Genomic DNA, 17299 nt, shown 5'->3' with positions numbered 1-17299 from the left:
CATTATCACTCATCAGTACCTATATATTCGTTTCGCCATCTTCAGTTGTTCTCATGCTGTGGCTTTGAAAGAAAATTCCCAAAAAGCACAATTTATGCCGTAAATAAATGATGATCACACACAGTGACGCGCAAAAAATGGCCTTTAATTAACGTTCTACATTAGAATATTAATACAATATGTATATAAAAAAACTGTGGCAATAAATTTCATTTTAAACACTTAAAAGTATGCAACACATCAAAACCTACGATCAAGCTAACCTTGACCTTGTGTTTAACAGTGCAGAAAATGAAATATTGAAAAACCCAAAATAGTGAAGAAGGTGAAGCAGTTTCATTGAAGATTTCATGGATCGGTAATCATGAATGCGATCGTACGTCACAGGCAAGTTTTCAACCGTGGTAAGTTTTATGGCCAAGTAAAACGACAGTCGGTTATAACATGGCAAAGAAATATAAACGAGTTTGATCATAGTTTCTTCAAGAATTTGCGCAGCATGTGGTTTAGTTGATGACATGGATAGTTAGTATATGGTTATTTATTCCAATAACCCTTTAGCCTCTATACCAAACCAAACTTGCAAGTTTTATTTAACCAACTGGTCAGTCTGATGCAACCTGTATCGCAAAACCATGTGCATGGAAGATCAAAGGATTGTCTTCAGAAGCAAATCAGGTATAAACTATATAAAGGGTGAAACTTTCTCAATGCTCTAAACATAAGATCATCTGTAATTTAAATAAAATATTGCTGTATGGTCAAACTTTTAATTTTTCAGATTGTCGAAGTAGGCCAAAAATGCTCATCTTTGCAGTGCTATTTGAGTGGTTTATGTTCGCTCTTGTCATAGCCGGTTTTGTTGTGATACACCGACCCAATGATTTATCACAAAACATTGTTGGCGTTAGCCTGCTTTCCACAGGTGGTTTAGTTTTTGTTATCATTCTTGCTTTTATCTTGGTGAAATGTGAACCAATCAACAGTAGACACACGTTTGAGTCTTCCACAGCTGGAACCAGCAACGCAACTGGTCAAAGTCATGCCAGAAATTTGCATTTGCCTCAAGGTGGACGTAGTACGACAACTGAGTTACATCGTTGTCAGCAACAAAGATCAACGACACGACTAGATCGACCGATGTACTCAGACAAACCGCCATCATATGATTCCTTACACCAAGCTCAAGTGGAGGAAAACATTACGGGACTGTCGTGTTATCTTCCAACATATGAAGAAGTTGTTAGAAAAAATATGTTTACGGACAGATAAATTTAAAAAAATTAAAACTGGGCTGGACTGATTTATAATTATTCTAATGCTTTTAGTGAAATCTACAAAGTGCAAATATCATGCATGTTTATTGCTGCTTTTTGTAAAGACAATTACTGTATATGAAGAACATATTGTCCTAAGTCGTTGACGTTTAGCTGGATGAAGCAATAAAAAATTTGAAGAAAATGTACTTTTGTCCCAAGATTTAGTAACAAGGAATGATTTGATAATTGAGTTACTGTAGCCCTACAGTTATACTGTACTTTATGTTCTGGTGCCGGTGACTGTACCATTGCATGCGGCTTACAAACGTGGGTGAGTTACAATCAAGTAGTTATCAAGTAGCCGCTTTTGTTAAAGCCATTTTGGCTTGTAATTGACAAATTTACTTATCATAGCATATATCATATACATATAGAAATCAACAGGGAACTGGGATTTGTTTTATACACGTTATACTTTCATAAAGTATTTATGTTTTGTGCAATCTCATATTTTGCATAGTTTAGTATTCGGCTAGTCTCTGAGTATATGTCAGATATTACTGGAATAATATATAAATGTTTTAATTCCTAAAAAGATATGTAAAAACATAAATTGAAGAAACAATTTTAAAGTGTCGTTTTACAAAGGGACGTAATTTCTCACATAACATAAAACAATGTTACGAAGCCGCCAGTGCAAAAAGCTTCACACGTTTCAAATTTTACCTTTCAACGTTCCAAGGCATACCTGCCATAAAAACTCTCAAAACGGGCAAGAAACCTTGACTAAAAGTGACTGGCATAGCAGTGCACATGAACCAAAGGATGTGAAACCTAAAAAACATTTCATGGTTTGTCGATCACGGTTATATGGTCAAGGTTATAGCGTGGCAGTTTTTCAACCGTGTCCAGGTAACCTGGCAAAAATGTTTTACTGTCGACTTCGTGTGTTATTTAGACACCCAGGCTATCTTGTAAATGTTGGAGCTGTATGAGAAAGACTTGGGATTCTGTATCTTGACTTGGGATTCTTTTGCCCAGTGTGAAGTTTAATCTAGTATATTTATTGAGTCTATAGTGTTATTATTTCATTAACGCTACAGCATGTCACTAGTAGTATAAATGTTAAGCTAATTACTTTACTTGATGCAGTTGGTTCGTCAACCATGTGCTTCGATGATCGTGGAACCACCTTGCGATCAGGTACAAAGTAAACTATGAAAATTTTTCAAATAACTATAAATTACAAATTACTGTGGTAATAGAGTTTACTGGTATATTGATTGAATAAGTACTGCACAGGTTTAATATATTTGGAAATTATAGATAGATTAAAATAGTTTTTTATCCTCCAGCTTGCGGTAGGGTACTATCGGCAATCATCTTCACGTTTGGATTTGTGATCGCTCTTGCGGTGAACGGGGGTGTACAGTTTTCACTTGGTCGTGTTCATCTTGGTATTGGTTTGCTCAGCGTGAGCGTGTTACTTTTTGTGAGTTCAATTGTATATGGCATCTGCAACAAGAAAATCTTGAACCTATTCTCGTCTGAGGCTATTACAACGACAACCAACGAGACTGGTCGAAGTCATGTCAGAAATTTACACTTGCCTCAAAGTTCAAGGCGGTGCACAACAGATGAGTTACATCGGTGTCGACAGCACAGATTATCTGTACGGGCAGATCAACCGGTAAATTCAGAGCAACCGCCATCATACGAGTCTTTACACCAAGCTCAAGTGACGGAAAACCTTCAGGGATTGTCAAATTATCTTCCAACTTATGAAGAAGTTGTTTAATAAATTATAAATATCGACAAATGATGATAAAGACATCGTTATACGTAAACATTTCGTTTTTTTATCTTTATTATTGGCATCTATACACAGTGGGTGCGCCATGCATGTTGCAAGTATGTTTAATGAAAATTATACTATAAGGACGTAAATTTAAACAATTTCATTCGATGTCCTACGGTTTTGCTTTTGGCGTTTGTACGAATGAATCGTCAAACACTGTTAAGTAAATACAATGTGACACCGGGGCACAAATTTTTAATCCAGGTTCTTAAAAAGGTGAACTAAAAGTTCACGCGCTATTGAACAAGAATTTATGCAAAGCATCTGGCATCGCAATTTTTGTTTGACATTTAAGCAATCGTCACGCACACATGACCTCAGTATCATTTAGTGCGCTATGAGAACGCTGTTCGAATACTGCAAACACGTGTCGCAGAAGAAGGCAACATAGAAGTATATCAATACTTTATGTTTCTTGAAAAACCAGAATTCAAGCACTAACGGTTTGCTGCTGTACGACCGAGTAGTCGTTCTCATTCATAGTACAAAATATGCAAAAAGTATTAAAAATAAATTTATAAACAAATGCTCAAAACGTCACAGAGCATGCGTTTAAAAGATCGACGCTTATCGTCATCGGCAAAAACGGATTCCAACTTACGCTTTTTTAAAGATTTGTTTAAATGTTTGCACAATACATGTGAAATTAATGGGAAAAAATGTTAAATTTAAAAACTTAAATATTCAATACATGTATTTACGGCGAAGCTACACATTATGAGCCCAGGAATGTAGAAAATAAAACTGAAAAATACTTTTTAGTTTTAATGGTCACTGTTTTGGGAAAAGTCACAGCCGGTCTAAGGCATATATTCAACCGTAGTATGAGGAGGAATGGTAGAAGGTCTTTTATGAAAAGAAACTTGTAGAGTTTTGTTTCTTAAAGCATTCCCTAGGTTTAGTCCGATGTTTGTATTTCGAGTCTAAAGTATTTCACGTTCCATTGACGTCTTAGTCTGTTATTCAGTTATGTTACGTTTTGTTGTCCTCACTCTTAGAGTTACAGGCACATCTTTTATTTAAAAACAGTTTAGTAAAGTTTTGTTGACCCAGCTCATTTCAGGAGCTCCAATACAAAACTGACCGTGCAACTACCTGTCGGACACAAGTCGATAAAGACACATGTGCTTAATTAACCACGAAAAAGCGTAATCTGCCGCAAGGGAGAAACGCAATAAATACAAGGCAAAAACAAGTGTAACAGTTATACCAATTTGTTCCGTGAGATTTTTTCGATTTAGCGTGAAAGGTATTTTTCGATCTTGTTGTCTGATCGATATAAATCTTGTTTGTTTTAGCTTCACCAACGTTGACAACTTAAATAAATAAAGAAGTTAATCCTAAACAGCAATTAAGATATCTCCCATTACCAGGAAAATGTCAAATACAGTCTGAAGGCCCCTTCGCAGTGATAACACGCAATGTTACGACGTGTTCTTACCGGTTGACCACTTGACCAATTCAAAGCTATTCTGTAAGAAAGCTTAATAAACAAAATTTGCTATACAAAGAATGATTAGATAATATACTCACCTGGAAAAGCTTCTTATCGCTGCGTCAATATATTTGATAGTTCTTGAAAAAGACACGAAGCACTTTGCACAGAAGTGATTCAATGTATCATAACCGAGCTTAGATAAATCTATGATATTCAACGTTTTTGGCGAATTATGCTCAATTATGGAGATGATGAAATAAAACTTCATGCCTTGTTATGTCACTGTTTTTATTATTAAAATTAAGCAATTCAGAATACTTGTTTGTACAAGATTTTGCTGAATTTAAGCAATATCACTATTTTGCAGAATTAATAAGTTCGAAAAAAGATTTGATACTGAGCATATACATACAACTTGTGCTAACGAGTGACTTTTGGTCGCGTCTAACATTCTACAAAGCTTTTAGATAAAATGTGATACGAAAGTTTTTATTAAGTCAAGTCATTAGTATTTTGTAAAGTATACGTTTATCACAACCACACCCAGTTGTGGTTTGAAAGAATCTCATTTGTCAAATATAGTATATAGCTTTATGCATAATTAAGTTATGATTAAGAAATATTTTCAGATGTATTAATGTAATTTTTTGGATGATTATTTGTATTGTTTACATTCATGTTGACTCTGACGACTAAAATTGATAACAAACGTTGTAAGTATACCGAAAGCAAACGTTTTACGTAAATAATTTCATCTTTTAGTTTGCAATATTGCAAAAAATGTACTATAGTGTTTATCTTTGTGAAGACGTGTTACTGTGTGCATTAGCTTGAACGTTTGCCCCGAAGCACAATTATTAATACATAATACATATCTTGAAGCAAAAGTTGCTAAAAACGTGTCTGAAAATGACCACAGATATTATACGTCACACAAACATCTTTACAAATTAATTTCAACGAATGTAAAAGGGACTCATGCATACGGACAAGCTTTGGTATAATCATGTACAAAGTATTGTTCCGATCCGGTTACAATGGGTTTAGTACCGTAGAGCATCTTCGAATGCGTCTGCACATAAAGCAAACCCCTGCAAAATAAACAAATATAACTTTCAAAAGATCTTTAAAGCGATATGAAATTTCTTTCCTGAATAATAATGATATGTTATTTCACTTTTGTCATGTTTTTTTTAGTGATGATACTGTCTGAAATCTTTATTTTTCGGTTGGTCCACTTTGTGTAAGTTGTTTTGAAAAATTTACAATTTACATCGGAAACCAGGATAACTGAACTTAACACTCGTTTCAATGTTATGACGTATTTTTCTGAACATCTGGATAGTAACCTATGTAGTGAAGTTCCGGCTAAACCTTCCTCACGTTTTAGTTATTAATCGCATTAAACAAGTCAAGATTAAACTGTTTGTTGCTAAACACTGTGCAACGGTTTACGTATAAGGTGATTTGCCCATCTGTGGGTATGTTCTGCTATTTTAGTCGTTCTGCGTAACCCCATGAATCATTCTACCATATAAGGTGGAACGTTTAACAAATCTTGTCCATTAATCGTTTAGGTGCTTGCAAAAACATGATTTTAACTCGTTAGTTTACGACCGTTCTTTTATAGCCTTAATTTCCTTTGAAAATGATATTTAAAATGTTTTAAAATGTTGCAAAATATTGACTTAAGGTTTTTATCTCAAAAGTTTTTAGTAATGGATTATTATGTAAATATATATACAGCTTCCATGCTACAAGCAATGTAACTGTTTTTCTTTGCATTTTTGCGCTTCAAAAAGTTCCAAGCGAGGCAATTGATTCAACAAATGTTGTAAACTAACAGTCTTATGGCTATTTACAAGTTTTTGTGTCTCTACGTTAAAACCTATATTGTAAAATTTACACAAATTTCTTTACCTATATAAACGTAATAGTTTGTCTATAGGCTACTTACATTTATTTTTTTTAATATATTTACAATCAGGAAGTAAAAATGTCCGGTTGTATTTTCTTCTGCAGAACATGTTGCATAGGTGTCGAAGAGTTTTCTAAAATACGATTGTTTTTAATATCATATGATAAATAAAATCACCTTAGTAGCAAAATTTTACAAAATAATTAACCCACACAGCAACATATTTTTTTACCAACTCTATACAGTTGCTACAACTTAGAGATACCCTTTGCAGAGGTACTTTTGCTTTGGATGCAAGCGTCGTTGGTTTGATCGTCGCTTTAGTAGTGATGGTGGTTGTTTTCACCACCACTGTAGCGTTAACCTTTGACGTATTTGACGACGTTGTTGTCTCCTTGACTGTGATTTCTAGAAAAATGCGCAAGGGTTATGTTGTGACTGTAAACACCACCTGCAAGTGAAAAAGGTGGTGTTTCGGTCCTGCTTTACTCCAATTAAGATAAACTACTTTTAATACACACAAGCTGTAAGAATTCACTTGAAAAAGTACAAGAGATTTGTAATACTTTTTCTTAACATCTCAGAGCGTTAAGTAAGGTCGTTTATACAAAACCGCCATAATGTGTAAGATGTACTTAATCAAATATTCTAAAGTGACATGTGATTTGGGCGTTTTTGCCGCAAATATTTCAACTAACCTATTACTTTTTTTAATTAAACGGCTTAGATCTTGGCTGTCAGAACTAATAGTTAGATTAGTTGCAGGTGATGCCTCGCAATAAACTCCTGCTGTTGATAGAAAAAAAAACGACGCAGTTTTATCTTTAAACAGGTTCTGTGCTCGGCAATATCAGTAAACTTAAGTTTAAAAATTATGAGCGAAATAAAATCTAATAATAAGTAAATTTGTAACAATAATAAATCTTTGCCGAGTTGTAAAGATCTTGAAAGCTGCGCTGCAAATATATGATTATCCGCACTTTTTTAACAAACGGACTTCAGTTGAAACAGCCGTCTATTGTGCGATTTAAAAACCTGCGTTAAAGAGATAATGTCTTTGTATGTTTTCGGTTGTAACTAATTTGCTTTTGTTTTTTTTCAGCAATGTTTAATCGTTATTATTCCAAAATATATAGTTCAAGTTTTTCTTGTTTGCTTTCAATTTATTTTATCTAAATCAGACGAAAAAGATTTCTTTTATAAACCCGCCACTAAGATTAAATAATTATCTATTTAATAATTATGCAATCATGTTTGTTTTAGCTAAAAATCGAATTTACTGTATAGAATATATTTAAAATTTAATAGAATAATATAGAAGAATATAATAATAGAATATATAATAATAATATAATAATAATAGAATATATTTAATAATTTTGAAATTTAATCATTTAATTATTTCATCATTTTTATAATAATATTATAACTTTAGCTGTGAAAATCTTAACCTTCCTACCTGTGTCAGCCAGCACATAGACAACAGAAGCAGTTGATATCACAAACATACATAACCACATATTCATCATAACAATTCAAAGATTTTAATTTGTTTTTTTTTGAGAATTTTCTATGTAAGTTATAACTTTTTAGCTTTCTATAGCATAATCTAGCTATTAAAATTCTTTCCTGAAAATAATACAGTCTGTTATGCTTTTTACTATACGTGCAGTACATAGGCTATTTACTTGTACCGCGATTCGCAACCAAGTACGTTTACTAGAAATTTTACCACAGTACCTCAACAGGTTTGAGGACTCAGGACAAGTGACCTTAAAAAAATTTTTCATTTTGGTCAAAAAGCTTTTCATTTCAGCAACATGCCCTCAGGCCTGTCCGTGACACAAACAACATTCAGATAATATTTCTGCGAAATTATCCGTTGTTAGCCACTGTCTAATCTATGGTTTTTAGGCTCGTTTAACAGGACTTGCTAATTGTTTAAAATTTTATGGTGTGCTGAACATTAACTATACTTTTATATCTAAGAAAAATAAAAGTAAAATTATTTCTAGTTAATTTATTTCACCTGTTTGAGTTGCAAATATTTTAAAAGGAAGCGTCGCCTCAGGATTACTTTGTCGGAGTAAATTTTTCAATTCTCCGAATCTTTTTCATTCAATTTATTTTCAGCGAAATCATCTTGACTGAGTGTTTTCGGCAAAATCCTTTCCTTGCAAGATCAGTTGCTAATATGTTGAAAACATTTGTAGTCCTTATGGTGTAATCACCCACTCGTGCTCACAAATTGAACATCCTGGCGTGGTGTGCATCATAAACATTACATAGGCATAGCGACTAACGCGTAAATCGTTAACATTTTTTCGGTATACGCTTTTATGTATAAGCAGGAATGTGTGTGCGCACTTACGTTATAAACGAAAAGCAATTAATACTTTTACTGGCGCTGATGGAGCAAGCTGGACAAAATTTTGCCCAAACTTTGCACGTCACGCAAAACATTTATAGAAAATGGAAATCTTGCACAGCATAGAAAGTAATGGGCCTCGCCCACAATAGATTATATTAGGATATTTATATATATCAGGAAACAAACCGCTTTCTCATCTTCTGTCCGGGGAAAAAATGAGTATAAGTCTATGTGCTGTATGTTGCCTTGAGAAAAAGACAAGAAAGTACTGTTAAAGCGTATACACACGTGGTGTGGAATTGCAAATGATATAGCGCTCCGAATGCGTATATGGAATCGGAATTTGTTCAAGTGTGTCGTGTGTGCTTGGTATGTCACGCGCGTGTATGTCGCATATCAACTTTTGCCGGGGGGTCCGCCAATGAGGTTTTATGCGTTCATGACCTTTTTGGCCGCTTGTTTTGTTTATCCGTTACAATTACATTACTGAATAATCTGTCATCCTATTTTGGTCAAATTTTTAGAAATCTAGGTTATGATGTAAGAAAGAATTAATTATATTTTGGACAGATAAGCTCACTGGATAACCAACACAGGCAAAAAAAGCAGTCTCAGACGAAACCATCGTTTTGTTGAACGCTTTGATCAGCAACAATAAGAAATTTTATCTAGCAAGCGAGAGAACAGAGAAAAAAGGGCAGACAGATGAGTGAGAGAAAAACAAATTTCGCGACATGTTTGTTGCAGATACAGTATTGTCATTTAGAATTTTAGATTACTCAAGTCAGGTTTAGTCAACCTCGCTAGACAATTAAACGTTTCACTACAGAAAAATAACAAACTTTTTATTTATCTATTCGTTTTTATGCTAACTGCTACGACAAGAGAGAAAATAAAACATTTACCCGCGTTTCTACTCATCATTACAGTTACCACAAACAACTGCAGATTTTAAATATTTGGTTATTTATTTAAATCATGAAGTTGGTTACCGGTTATATTTATTTTTTAATGCAAATGGATACTTTACTGTACAGCTTTTATTCAAGTTAAAAAACTTATTATTTATTGTATTACGCGGCTGAAATTACGTGAAATGATAGATAACTTTAGATTTGCCTGAAACAAAATATGCTATAGCTATCAAATAAACGTGTATAATAGTAACAGAATAACATAACCGTGGTTTAACCAAATCCTTGGAAGCTTCTGTTTCAGAAAACCTTAGAATTATATGACACTTTCGCCGTTTATGCATTCCTTGAAAGTCATCCTGTATTTGACCAATTACCTTATCATAGACGTTACCCAGGCTATGAAAAAGTTTTGGTCGCTTGAGATCTGGTATATTTAATTTCATGCAGAATATAACGCTCGCTTTTCAGCTTAGAAGGCTAAATAACTTGTTTTGACTCCAACCAACTTTCACTTCGAGTATGACGTTTTGGTCTAATGCAGGGGACGGGTGGCTTTTTGGTTAAGGGGCCCATGAAAGCTACGTATTTTTAATTGTACTTCTGTGAGAACCATATAATATTTTTTCAACACTTAATGCAACTAACGTGTGCATTTTTAAGCAAAACCAACAATTTTAGACAACAGTAAATGTCTGAATTTACTCTTTATAACATGCTTCTTACTATTAATGCCACTTACAATTACAGAAAAAGTTTTATTCGTAACAATCGTGCTAAGAAATGCCAGCTTAGATTTATCTGCGAGACAGATGCCGTTATCAAAAGAACCACATCTGGCTCGCAAGTCATAGGTTTCCGACCTCTGGTCTAATGCATATCTTTTCTTCTGTAACATGCTTGTATGCACTGCTAGAAAGATTGTAATTCGGAATAAGTTCAGCTTCTATAAAAGCAAGCAAATCATCACTTGATGACGCCTTTGACTTTGGGGGCAAAGGTCACACGGAACGAGATAATGTGAGTAAGTAAATTTATTTTACCAGTAAGCTCTCGGCAGAAACTGTGCCAACGGATACATAATGATGGTGAAGTTGTCACGATATGTTCTGCTTTACTTTTTCTTCTAGTTAACATGCAAAAATAATCGCCTACTAGGCCCAATATAATCTCTCTTAAGGGGTCATGTCCCAATTCAAAGAGACAGGTTTTTCAATGCAAAGTACATTAAATCAAGAAGCTACCAACGCAAAAATACATCATAAACCTACCCTGAATTTTGGCTTGCAACAAGACCTAGGTTATGTCTGTCTGCAGTCTTAATTTGGACAAAATCCATTAACTCAGTTTTCTATAACAATTGCCTAAACTTTACAACAAGTTTTTAGCTTAAAATTTTATGACAAATACTTCAAAAAAACAAAAATTCAAACCCACACAAAATTTACAACTTAGCCTAGACCTGGAACCAGCTGTTGTCAAAGCAACGACGAACTACTCCACATCGACGTCACATGCGCATTGGACCGGAAAATTTTTACTTTTTTTAATATGACGCATTGAGTGCGACACGGTCACAATCACTGTGTTGCCGGCTCAAAATTGTCGTTTTATTGGGAAGTGACCCCTTAAGCTCCGCAGGTCGACCCGTCCCGGCGGAAAACACCCGGATGACACACGGTTACCGTTGGAAACTACTCCCAACGAAGATGCAATTGGCGCCGTCGGTAGAGGAGGCCAGACTCTGAATGTGGGCCCAATAACTAGATCTAGAACGTCACCCCGAAAAAAAAGTTCTAGAGGCGGCAAACTTTACAGATTACCCTGTAGGCTACATTTCAAAAACACTGCTGACGAATATTACTTTTTAAAGTGAATTGTTTTTTCAAATTTCTTCCCATGGCATTGCTCTTGTATAGTTAACAATAGCTTAGATCTTCTGGCAGTGCTGGAATGGCTCAAAAAAGAGTAAAAAAACTTACTTGTTAACAACCCTGCCTCGGTGCTCAACTGCTTCACTCAAACAGTTGGTACTGGCTAGGTCGCCAACTAACTGGATATTATACTTGCCAAGTAAGCAGGAACAAAAACTGCTACTTTCGTTTAGTTATCATTTCACCGCTCCCATTTCTTGTTGTATTTCGTGCACCATTGTTATGACGCAACACTTATACGCGTTTTGTGAGACAGCTACAATTATTCAACTGCTTTGTTTCAGCTTTTCCCATTACAATAAATATAATTACTGGAAGTCTTTAGTTTCATACTTTTAGAAGGTAATGTTGTTGAAGGCAGATTTTGAAAACTTTTGGAATTTAATTTGAACTCTGCATAAAAATGAACCGGAACGATATATTTTCAAATATAGGCGCTTAGGTTAACAGTAAGTCAAACTAAAGTAAATAACAGAAGTTTACTTTAGTGCTTGAAATTTAGTTGAAACTAGCTTATAGTTAACTAGGAAACTCTAGTTTAACAAGAAACTGAACAAAAGGCAGCAAACGTTAACATCTTACCCATTACATAGTGGCAAATTTCTGCAATCGTTCAGTCGTGTTAAATACGTGAACGTGTTTAGTGCTACATGTCAAAATAGCCAAGACAGAATACGAAACAATTTTTATCAAAAACGCTTGATTTTTACGGTTGACTGACATTCCTATAAGTGGTAATAGCTTACCGTTAGGTTGAGTGATTCAACAAAATGGTTCGCTCATGTTAACCGCCACAAAACCTTGTGACGCGCGAACGGTTCAATTCACCGTGGAGACGTAGGCGTAGCTAGGTCACGAAATCAGCTTGATTCTCATCTAGACTACGTTGGCTAGATTTTCGTCTAGACTACGCTTGCTAGATTTTCATCTAGACTACGCTGGCTTGATTTTCATCTAGACTACGTTAGCTTGATTTTCATCTAGACTACGCTAGCTTGATTTTCATCTAGACTACGCTAGCTAGATTCTCATCTAGACTACGCTAGCTAGATTTTCATCTTGTAAGATTTGAAAGTCAGACATGAAATCTGTTGGGCTCTGCCCGCGTAGGTTCGAATCCTGCCGACAACGCCGATATTACTTTTGCAATTTCATATGGATATTAGGAAAAGTGCGATCTTATTTATTTGCATTGAACATTAGGCACAGTTGTCGTGGCCGAGTGGTTAAGGCGACAGACTAGAAATCTGTTGGGCTCCGCCCGCATAGATTCTAATCCTGTCGACAACGGCGATATTAATTTTACAAATTAACAAGTATATTGAGAAAAGTGCCACTTTAATGATTTCCTTTATACATAAATCATTAAGCATAGTTTTCTTGGCCTAGCGGTTAAGGCGTCAGACTCGAAATCTGTTGGGTAATGATAATGTTAATGGGTAATGTTGAGTACTAGCTAACTAGCTAACTAGCTAACTGGACCTCTAATCCAGAGGTTCCGGGTTCGAGTCCCGGCAGGGATGATTGGCTTAATACTTTTAAAATCTTATCACTTAACTGTACATAGTTTCATCCTAAATTGAGCATACCGTTAACATCATCGTCTACGTCTTCCATAAAGTGAAACTAGAATGAAACAACTTGGCCTGCTTCGTTGTATTTATCCTCGATTAAACATCGTTGCATGCATCTGTGAATTTTATACAGCCACGAGTAAAAACAACCGTGATATTAGTGCTAAATTCAGCCTTTTCCTGGTTTTGTGTTAAGTATTATAAGAACGAAGATGAATACAAAACATCGAAGTCAGGATGGCCGAGTGGTCTAAGGCGCCAGACTCAAGCAGAGACTTAGTCGCTTTGTGCGGCTATAGGGTGTTCTGGTCTCCGAATAGAGGCGTGGGTTCGAATTCCACTTCTGACAGTATCTTTGGAAAGTTTTACTTCACATATATGCTAACTTTGTGTCGGAATGCATTGAAGCGGATAGTAAAATCGAACATTGAGAAACTTATGTCTTAGTTCAAAAACGGTTTGATCAAGTAATTTTTTCCAACTTTCTAGGTTGGATTGTTTTTTAAAGGGTGAAAATGTTAAATCTTGGTATGAGTTTGTCTCTGTGGCGCAATGGATTAGCGCGCTGGACTTCTAATCCAGAGGTTCCGGGTTCGAATCCCGGCAGGGATGATTAAGTAGCTGAGTCGCCGAGTCGCCGAGTCGCCGAGTCGCCGAGTCGCCGAGTCGCCGAGTCGCCGAGTCGCCGAGTCGCCGAGTCGCCGAGTCGCCGAGTCGCCGAGTCGCCGAGTCGCCGAGTCGCCGAGTCGCCGAGTCGCCGAGTCGCCGAGTCGCCGAGTCGCCGAGTCGCCGAGTCGCCGAGTCGCCGAGTCGCCGAGTCGCCGAGTCGCCGAGTCGCCGAGTCGCCGAGTCGCCGAGTCGCCGAGTCGCCGAGTCGCCGAGTCGCCGAGTCGCCGAGTCGCCGAGTCGCCGAGTCGCCGAGTCGCCGAGTCGCCGAGTCGCCGAGTCGCCGAGTCGCCGAGTCGCCGAGTCGCCGAGTCGCCGAGTCGCCGAGTCGCCGAGTCGCCGAGTCGCCGAGTCGCCGAGTCGCCGAGTCGCCGAGTCGCCGAGTCGCCGAGTCGCCGAGTCGCCGAGTCGCCGAGTCGCCGAGTCGCCGAGTCGCCGAGTCGCCGAGTCGCCGAGTCGCCGAGTCGCCGAGTCGCCGAGTCGCCGAGTCGCTGATACACTACAGAGACGTAGGCGTAGCTAGGTCTCGAAATCAGCTTGATTTTCATCTAGACTTCGCTAGGTACATTTTCATCTTGTCAGATTTGAAAGTCAGGAGAAGATTCCGGAAACACCGACACGGTGGAATCTATCTAGTGATTCGATTAAAGTGCCATTTTATCTATTTCATCTATGCATTAAGCTAGCAACTAAAAAAAGTTGCAAAAGTTGCAAAAACTTGCCCTACTAATCACCTAATCCTAATCCTAATCACTTACCTTATATAATATATATAGATAGCTATATATAGATATAGTCATAAGTAAAACTAAAATTTATGAATTTCTTCACGTTTAAGGGGTCACTTCCCAATAAAACGACAATTTTGTGCCGGGCAACACAGTGATTGTGACCGTGTCGCACTCAATGCGTCATATTAAAAAAAGGAAAAATTTTCCGGTCCAATGCGCATGTGACGTCGATGTGGAGTAGTTCGTCGTTGCTTTGACGACAGCTGGTTCCAGGTCTAGGCTAAGTTGTAAATTTTGTGTGGGTTTGAATTTTTGTTTTTTTGGAGTATTTGTCATAAAATGTTAAGCTAAAAACTTGTTGTAAAGTTTAGGCAATTGTTATAGAAAACTGAGTACATGGATTTTGTCCAAATTAAGACTGTAGACAGACATAACCTAGGTCTTGTTGCAAGCCAAAATTCAGGGAAGGTTTATGATGTAGTTTTGCGTTGGTAGCTTCTTGATTTAATGTACTTTGCATTGAAAAGCCTATCTCTTTGAATTGGGACATGATCCCTTAAGCAAATAACAGAAGTTTACTTTAGTACTTAAAATTTAGTTGAAACTAGCTTATAGTTAATACACTACAGAGACGTAGGCGTAGCTAGGTCTCGAAATCAGCTTGATTTTCATCTAGACTACCCTAGCTAGATTTTTATCTAGACTACGCTTGCTTGATTTTCATCTAGACTACGCTAGCTACATTTTCATCTTGTCAGATTTGAAAGTCAGGAGAAGATTCCGGAAACACCGACATGGTGGAATTTATCTAGTGATTCGAGAAAAGTGCCATTTTATCTATTTGCATTGCACATTAAGCACAGTTGTCGTGGCCGAGTGGTTAAGGCGACAGACTTGAAATCTGTTAGGCCCTGCCCGCGTAGGTTCGAATCCCGCCGACAACGCCGATATTACTTTTGCAATTTCATATGGATATTCGGAAAAGTGCGATTTTATCTATTTCATCTATGCATTAAGCACAGTTGTCGTGGCCGAGTGGTTAAGGCGACAGACTCGAAATCTGTTGGGCCCTGCCCTCGTAGGTTAGAATCCTGCCGACAATGCAGATATTACTTTTGCAATTTCATATGGATATTCGGAAATGTGGCATTTTAACTATTTCATCTATGCATTAAGCACAGTTGTCGTGGCCGAGTGGTTAAGGCGACAAACTCGAAATCTATTGGGCCCTGCCCGCGTAGGTTCGAATCCTGCCGACAATGCAGATATTACTTTTGCAATTTCATATGGATATTCGGAAATGTGGCATTTTAACTATTTCATCTATGCATTAAGCACAGTTGTCGTGGCCGAGTGGTTAAGGCGACAGACTCGAAATCTGCTGGGCTCTGCCCGCGTAGGTTCGAATCCTGCCGACAACGCGGAATTGGAATCACGCTTCCATAAGTGATTTGCGAAAAGTGCGATTTTATTTAAGTACTAAAGCAATAAAATCAAGATTCGCAGAAAGCATAGGGTGGGTGGGGGGAACCTATAGCACAGTGGAAAAAACCGGAGAACGTCGACAGACAAGCTGCAGGTTCAAACCAGCGAGCCGCAGAGCGACGAGCCAACAACCGTTTGATGACCATTTGACTGTCTAGGCCACCAGCTGGCCAGACTCACGTCTGTAGGCCACCAGCTGGCCAGACTCACGTCTGTTGGCCACCAGCTGGCCAGACTCACGTCTGTAGGCCACCTAAAATTAACATCATCAACAAAACATCACAACTAAAATTTATGAATTTCTTCACGTTTAAGCAAATAACAGAAGTTTACTTTAGTACTTAAAATTTAGTTGAAACTAGCTTATAGTTAATACTATATATATATATATATACTATATATATAGTAAATTGTCGTTTTATTGGGAAGTGACCCCTTAAACGTGAAGAAATTCATAAATTTTAGCTTTACTTTTGACTATATCTATATATAGATATCTATATATATTATATAAGGTAAGTGATTAGGATTAGGATTAGGTGATTAGTAGGGCAAGTTTTTGCAACTTTTGCAACTTTTTTTACAGCTTCCGGCAGCTAAATACTCAGAATTTACGTGAGTCTAGCCAGCTGGTGGTCTAGACGTGAGTCAAGCCAGCTGGTGGTCTAGACGTGAGTCAAGCCAGCTGGTGGTCTAAACGTGAGTCTAGCCAGCTGGTGGTCTAGACGTGAGTCTAGCCAGCTGGTGGTCTAGACGTGAGTCTAGCCAGCTGGTGTTCTAGCAGGGATGTCCAACCTTTTATTGTAGTGGGCCGCATTGTCACTTGAAATAATTCAGTGGGCCGCAGAAACTATTAAATTTCAAGAAAAATGGGTAGATCTTCGAGTCTTATAGTTATATATAATCCTGTTGCTACCATACTATACTATTACTGCACCCCTAAAAGCTGACTGGTACATTTTAATTAGGGTAAGATTGAAAGTTCAAAATACTACTTGGAGTGAAAATGACTAGCGGGCCGAACAAAAATCTCAGGCGGGCCGCAGGTTAGACATCCCTGGTCTAGACGGTCAAATGGTCATCAAACGGTTGTTGACTCGTCGCTCTGCGGCTCGCTGGTTTGAACCTGCAGCTTGTCGATCGACGTTCTC

The 17299-nt window shown here is 37.3% G+C and overlaps 4 protein-coding genes and 3 non-coding genes across 7 annotated transcripts; 6 read left to right on the top strand and 1 right to left on the bottom strand.

Moving 5' to 3' along the window:
* Positions 1 to 388: 388 nt before the first annotated feature.
* LOC143446281 (uncharacterized) lies at positions 389 to 1480 on the top strand. The gene is made up of 2 exons (XM_076945857.1): positions 389 to 678; positions 782 to 1480. The coding sequence occupies exons 1-2, from the start codon at positions 636 to 638 to the stop codon at positions 1270 to 1272; spliced, it is 534 nt and encodes a 177-aa protein (XP_076801972.1). The 5' UTR covers positions 389 to 635; the 3' UTR covers positions 1273 to 1480.
* A 752-nt stretch (positions 1481 to 2232) lies between these two features.
* On the top strand, positions 2233 to 3303 carry LOC143446416 (uncharacterized). Its single transcript, XM_076946036.1, has 2 exons — positions 2233 to 2462; positions 2615 to 3303. Exons 1-2 carry the CDS (start codon positions 2426 to 2428, stop codon positions 3055 to 3057), a joined length of 480 nt encoding a protein of 159 aa, XP_076802151.1. The 5' UTR covers positions 2233 to 2425; the 3' UTR covers positions 3058 to 3303.
* Positions 3304 to 4824: 1521 nt separating this feature from the next.
* Positions 4825 to 8124, bottom strand: LOC143447289 (uncharacterized). The gene is made up of 4 exons (XM_076947315.1): positions 7933 to 8124; positions 6739 to 6881; positions 6513 to 6606; positions 4825 to 5646 (listed from the first exon to the last, which is right to left on the bottom strand). The coding sequence occupies exons 1-4, from the start codon at positions 8000 to 8002 to the stop codon at positions 5588 to 5590; spliced, it is 366 nt and encodes a 121-aa protein (XP_076803430.1). The 5' UTR covers positions 8003 to 8124; the 3' UTR covers positions 4825 to 5587.
* Positions 8125 to 13478: 5354 nt separating this feature from the next.
* Positions 13479 to 14427, top strand: LOC143446797 (uncharacterized). The gene is made up of 2 exons (XM_076946602.1): positions 13479 to 13511; positions 13888 to 14427. The coding sequence occupies exons 1-2, from the start codon at positions 13479 to 13481 to the stop codon at positions 14425 to 14427; spliced, it is 573 nt and encodes a 190-aa protein (XP_076802717.1).
* On the top strand, positions 13498 to 13615 carry Trnal-caa (transfer RNA leucine (anticodon CAA)). Its single transcript has 2 exons — positions 13498 to 13535; positions 13570 to 13615. It is a non-coding gene; the product is annotated as a tRNA-Leu (tRNA).
* On the top strand, positions 13805 to 13878 carry Trnar-ucu (transfer RNA arginine (anticodon UCU)). Its single transcript has one exon. It is a non-coding gene; the product is annotated as a tRNA-Arg (tRNA).
* A 1575-nt stretch (positions 14428 to 16002) lies between the features above and the next one.
* Trnas-cga (transfer RNA serine (anticodon CGA)) lies at positions 16003 to 16084 on the top strand. Its single transcript has one exon. It is a non-coding gene; the product is annotated as a tRNA-Ser (tRNA).
* Positions 16085 to 17299: the final 1215 nt, after the last annotated feature.

Source organism: Clavelina lepadiformis, chromosome 2 (genome assembly GCF_947623445.1).
Source record: "Clavelina lepadiformis chromosome 2, kaClaLepa1.1, whole genome shotgun sequence".
Classification (NCBI taxonomy): Eukaryota; Metazoa; Chordata; class Ascidiacea; order Aplousobranchia; family Clavelinidae; genus Clavelina; species Clavelina lepadiformis.
This window is presented reverse-complemented; position numbering and strand designations above follow the sequence as displayed.

Excerpts from the sequence above, each read along its gene's own strand:
- LOC143446281 (XM_076945857.1), top strand. The coding sequence starts at position 636 with ATGTGCATGGAAGATCAAAGGATTGTCTTCAGAAGCAAATCAG. Across the intron at positions 679-781 it reads TGTCTTCAGAAGCAAATCAG|ATTGTCGAAGTAGGCCAAAA; the intron begins GTATAAACTATA and ends TTAATTTTTCAG.
- LOC143446416 (XM_076946036.1), top strand. The coding sequence starts at position 2,426 with ATGTGCTTCGATGATCGTGGAACCACCTTGCGATCAG. Across the intron at positions 2,463-2,614 it reads TGGAACCACCTTGCGATCAG|CTTGCGGTAGGGTACTATCG; the intron begins GTACAAAGTAAA and ends TTTATCCTCCAG.
- LOC143447289 (XM_076947315.1), bottom strand. The coding sequence starts at position 8,002 with ATGATGAATATGTGGTTATGTATGTTTGTGATATCAACTGCTTCTGTT. Across the intron at positions 6,882-7,932 it reads CTATGTGCTGGCTGACACAG|AAATCACAGTCAAGGAGACA; the intron begins GTAGGAAGGTTA and ends GCATTTTTCTAG. Across the intron at positions 5,647-6,512 it reads ATATATTAAAAAAAATAAAT|GGGTTTGCTTTATGTGCAGA; the intron begins GTAAGTAGCCTA and ends TTTATTTTGCAG.
- LOC143446797 (XM_076946602.1), top strand. The coding sequence starts at position 13,479 with ATGAATACAAAACATCGAAGTCAGGATGGCCGA. Across the intron at positions 13,512-13,887 it reads ATCGAAGTCAGGATGGCCGA|CTGAGTCGCCGAGTCGCCGA; the intron begins GTGGTCTAAGGC and ends ATGATTAAGTAG.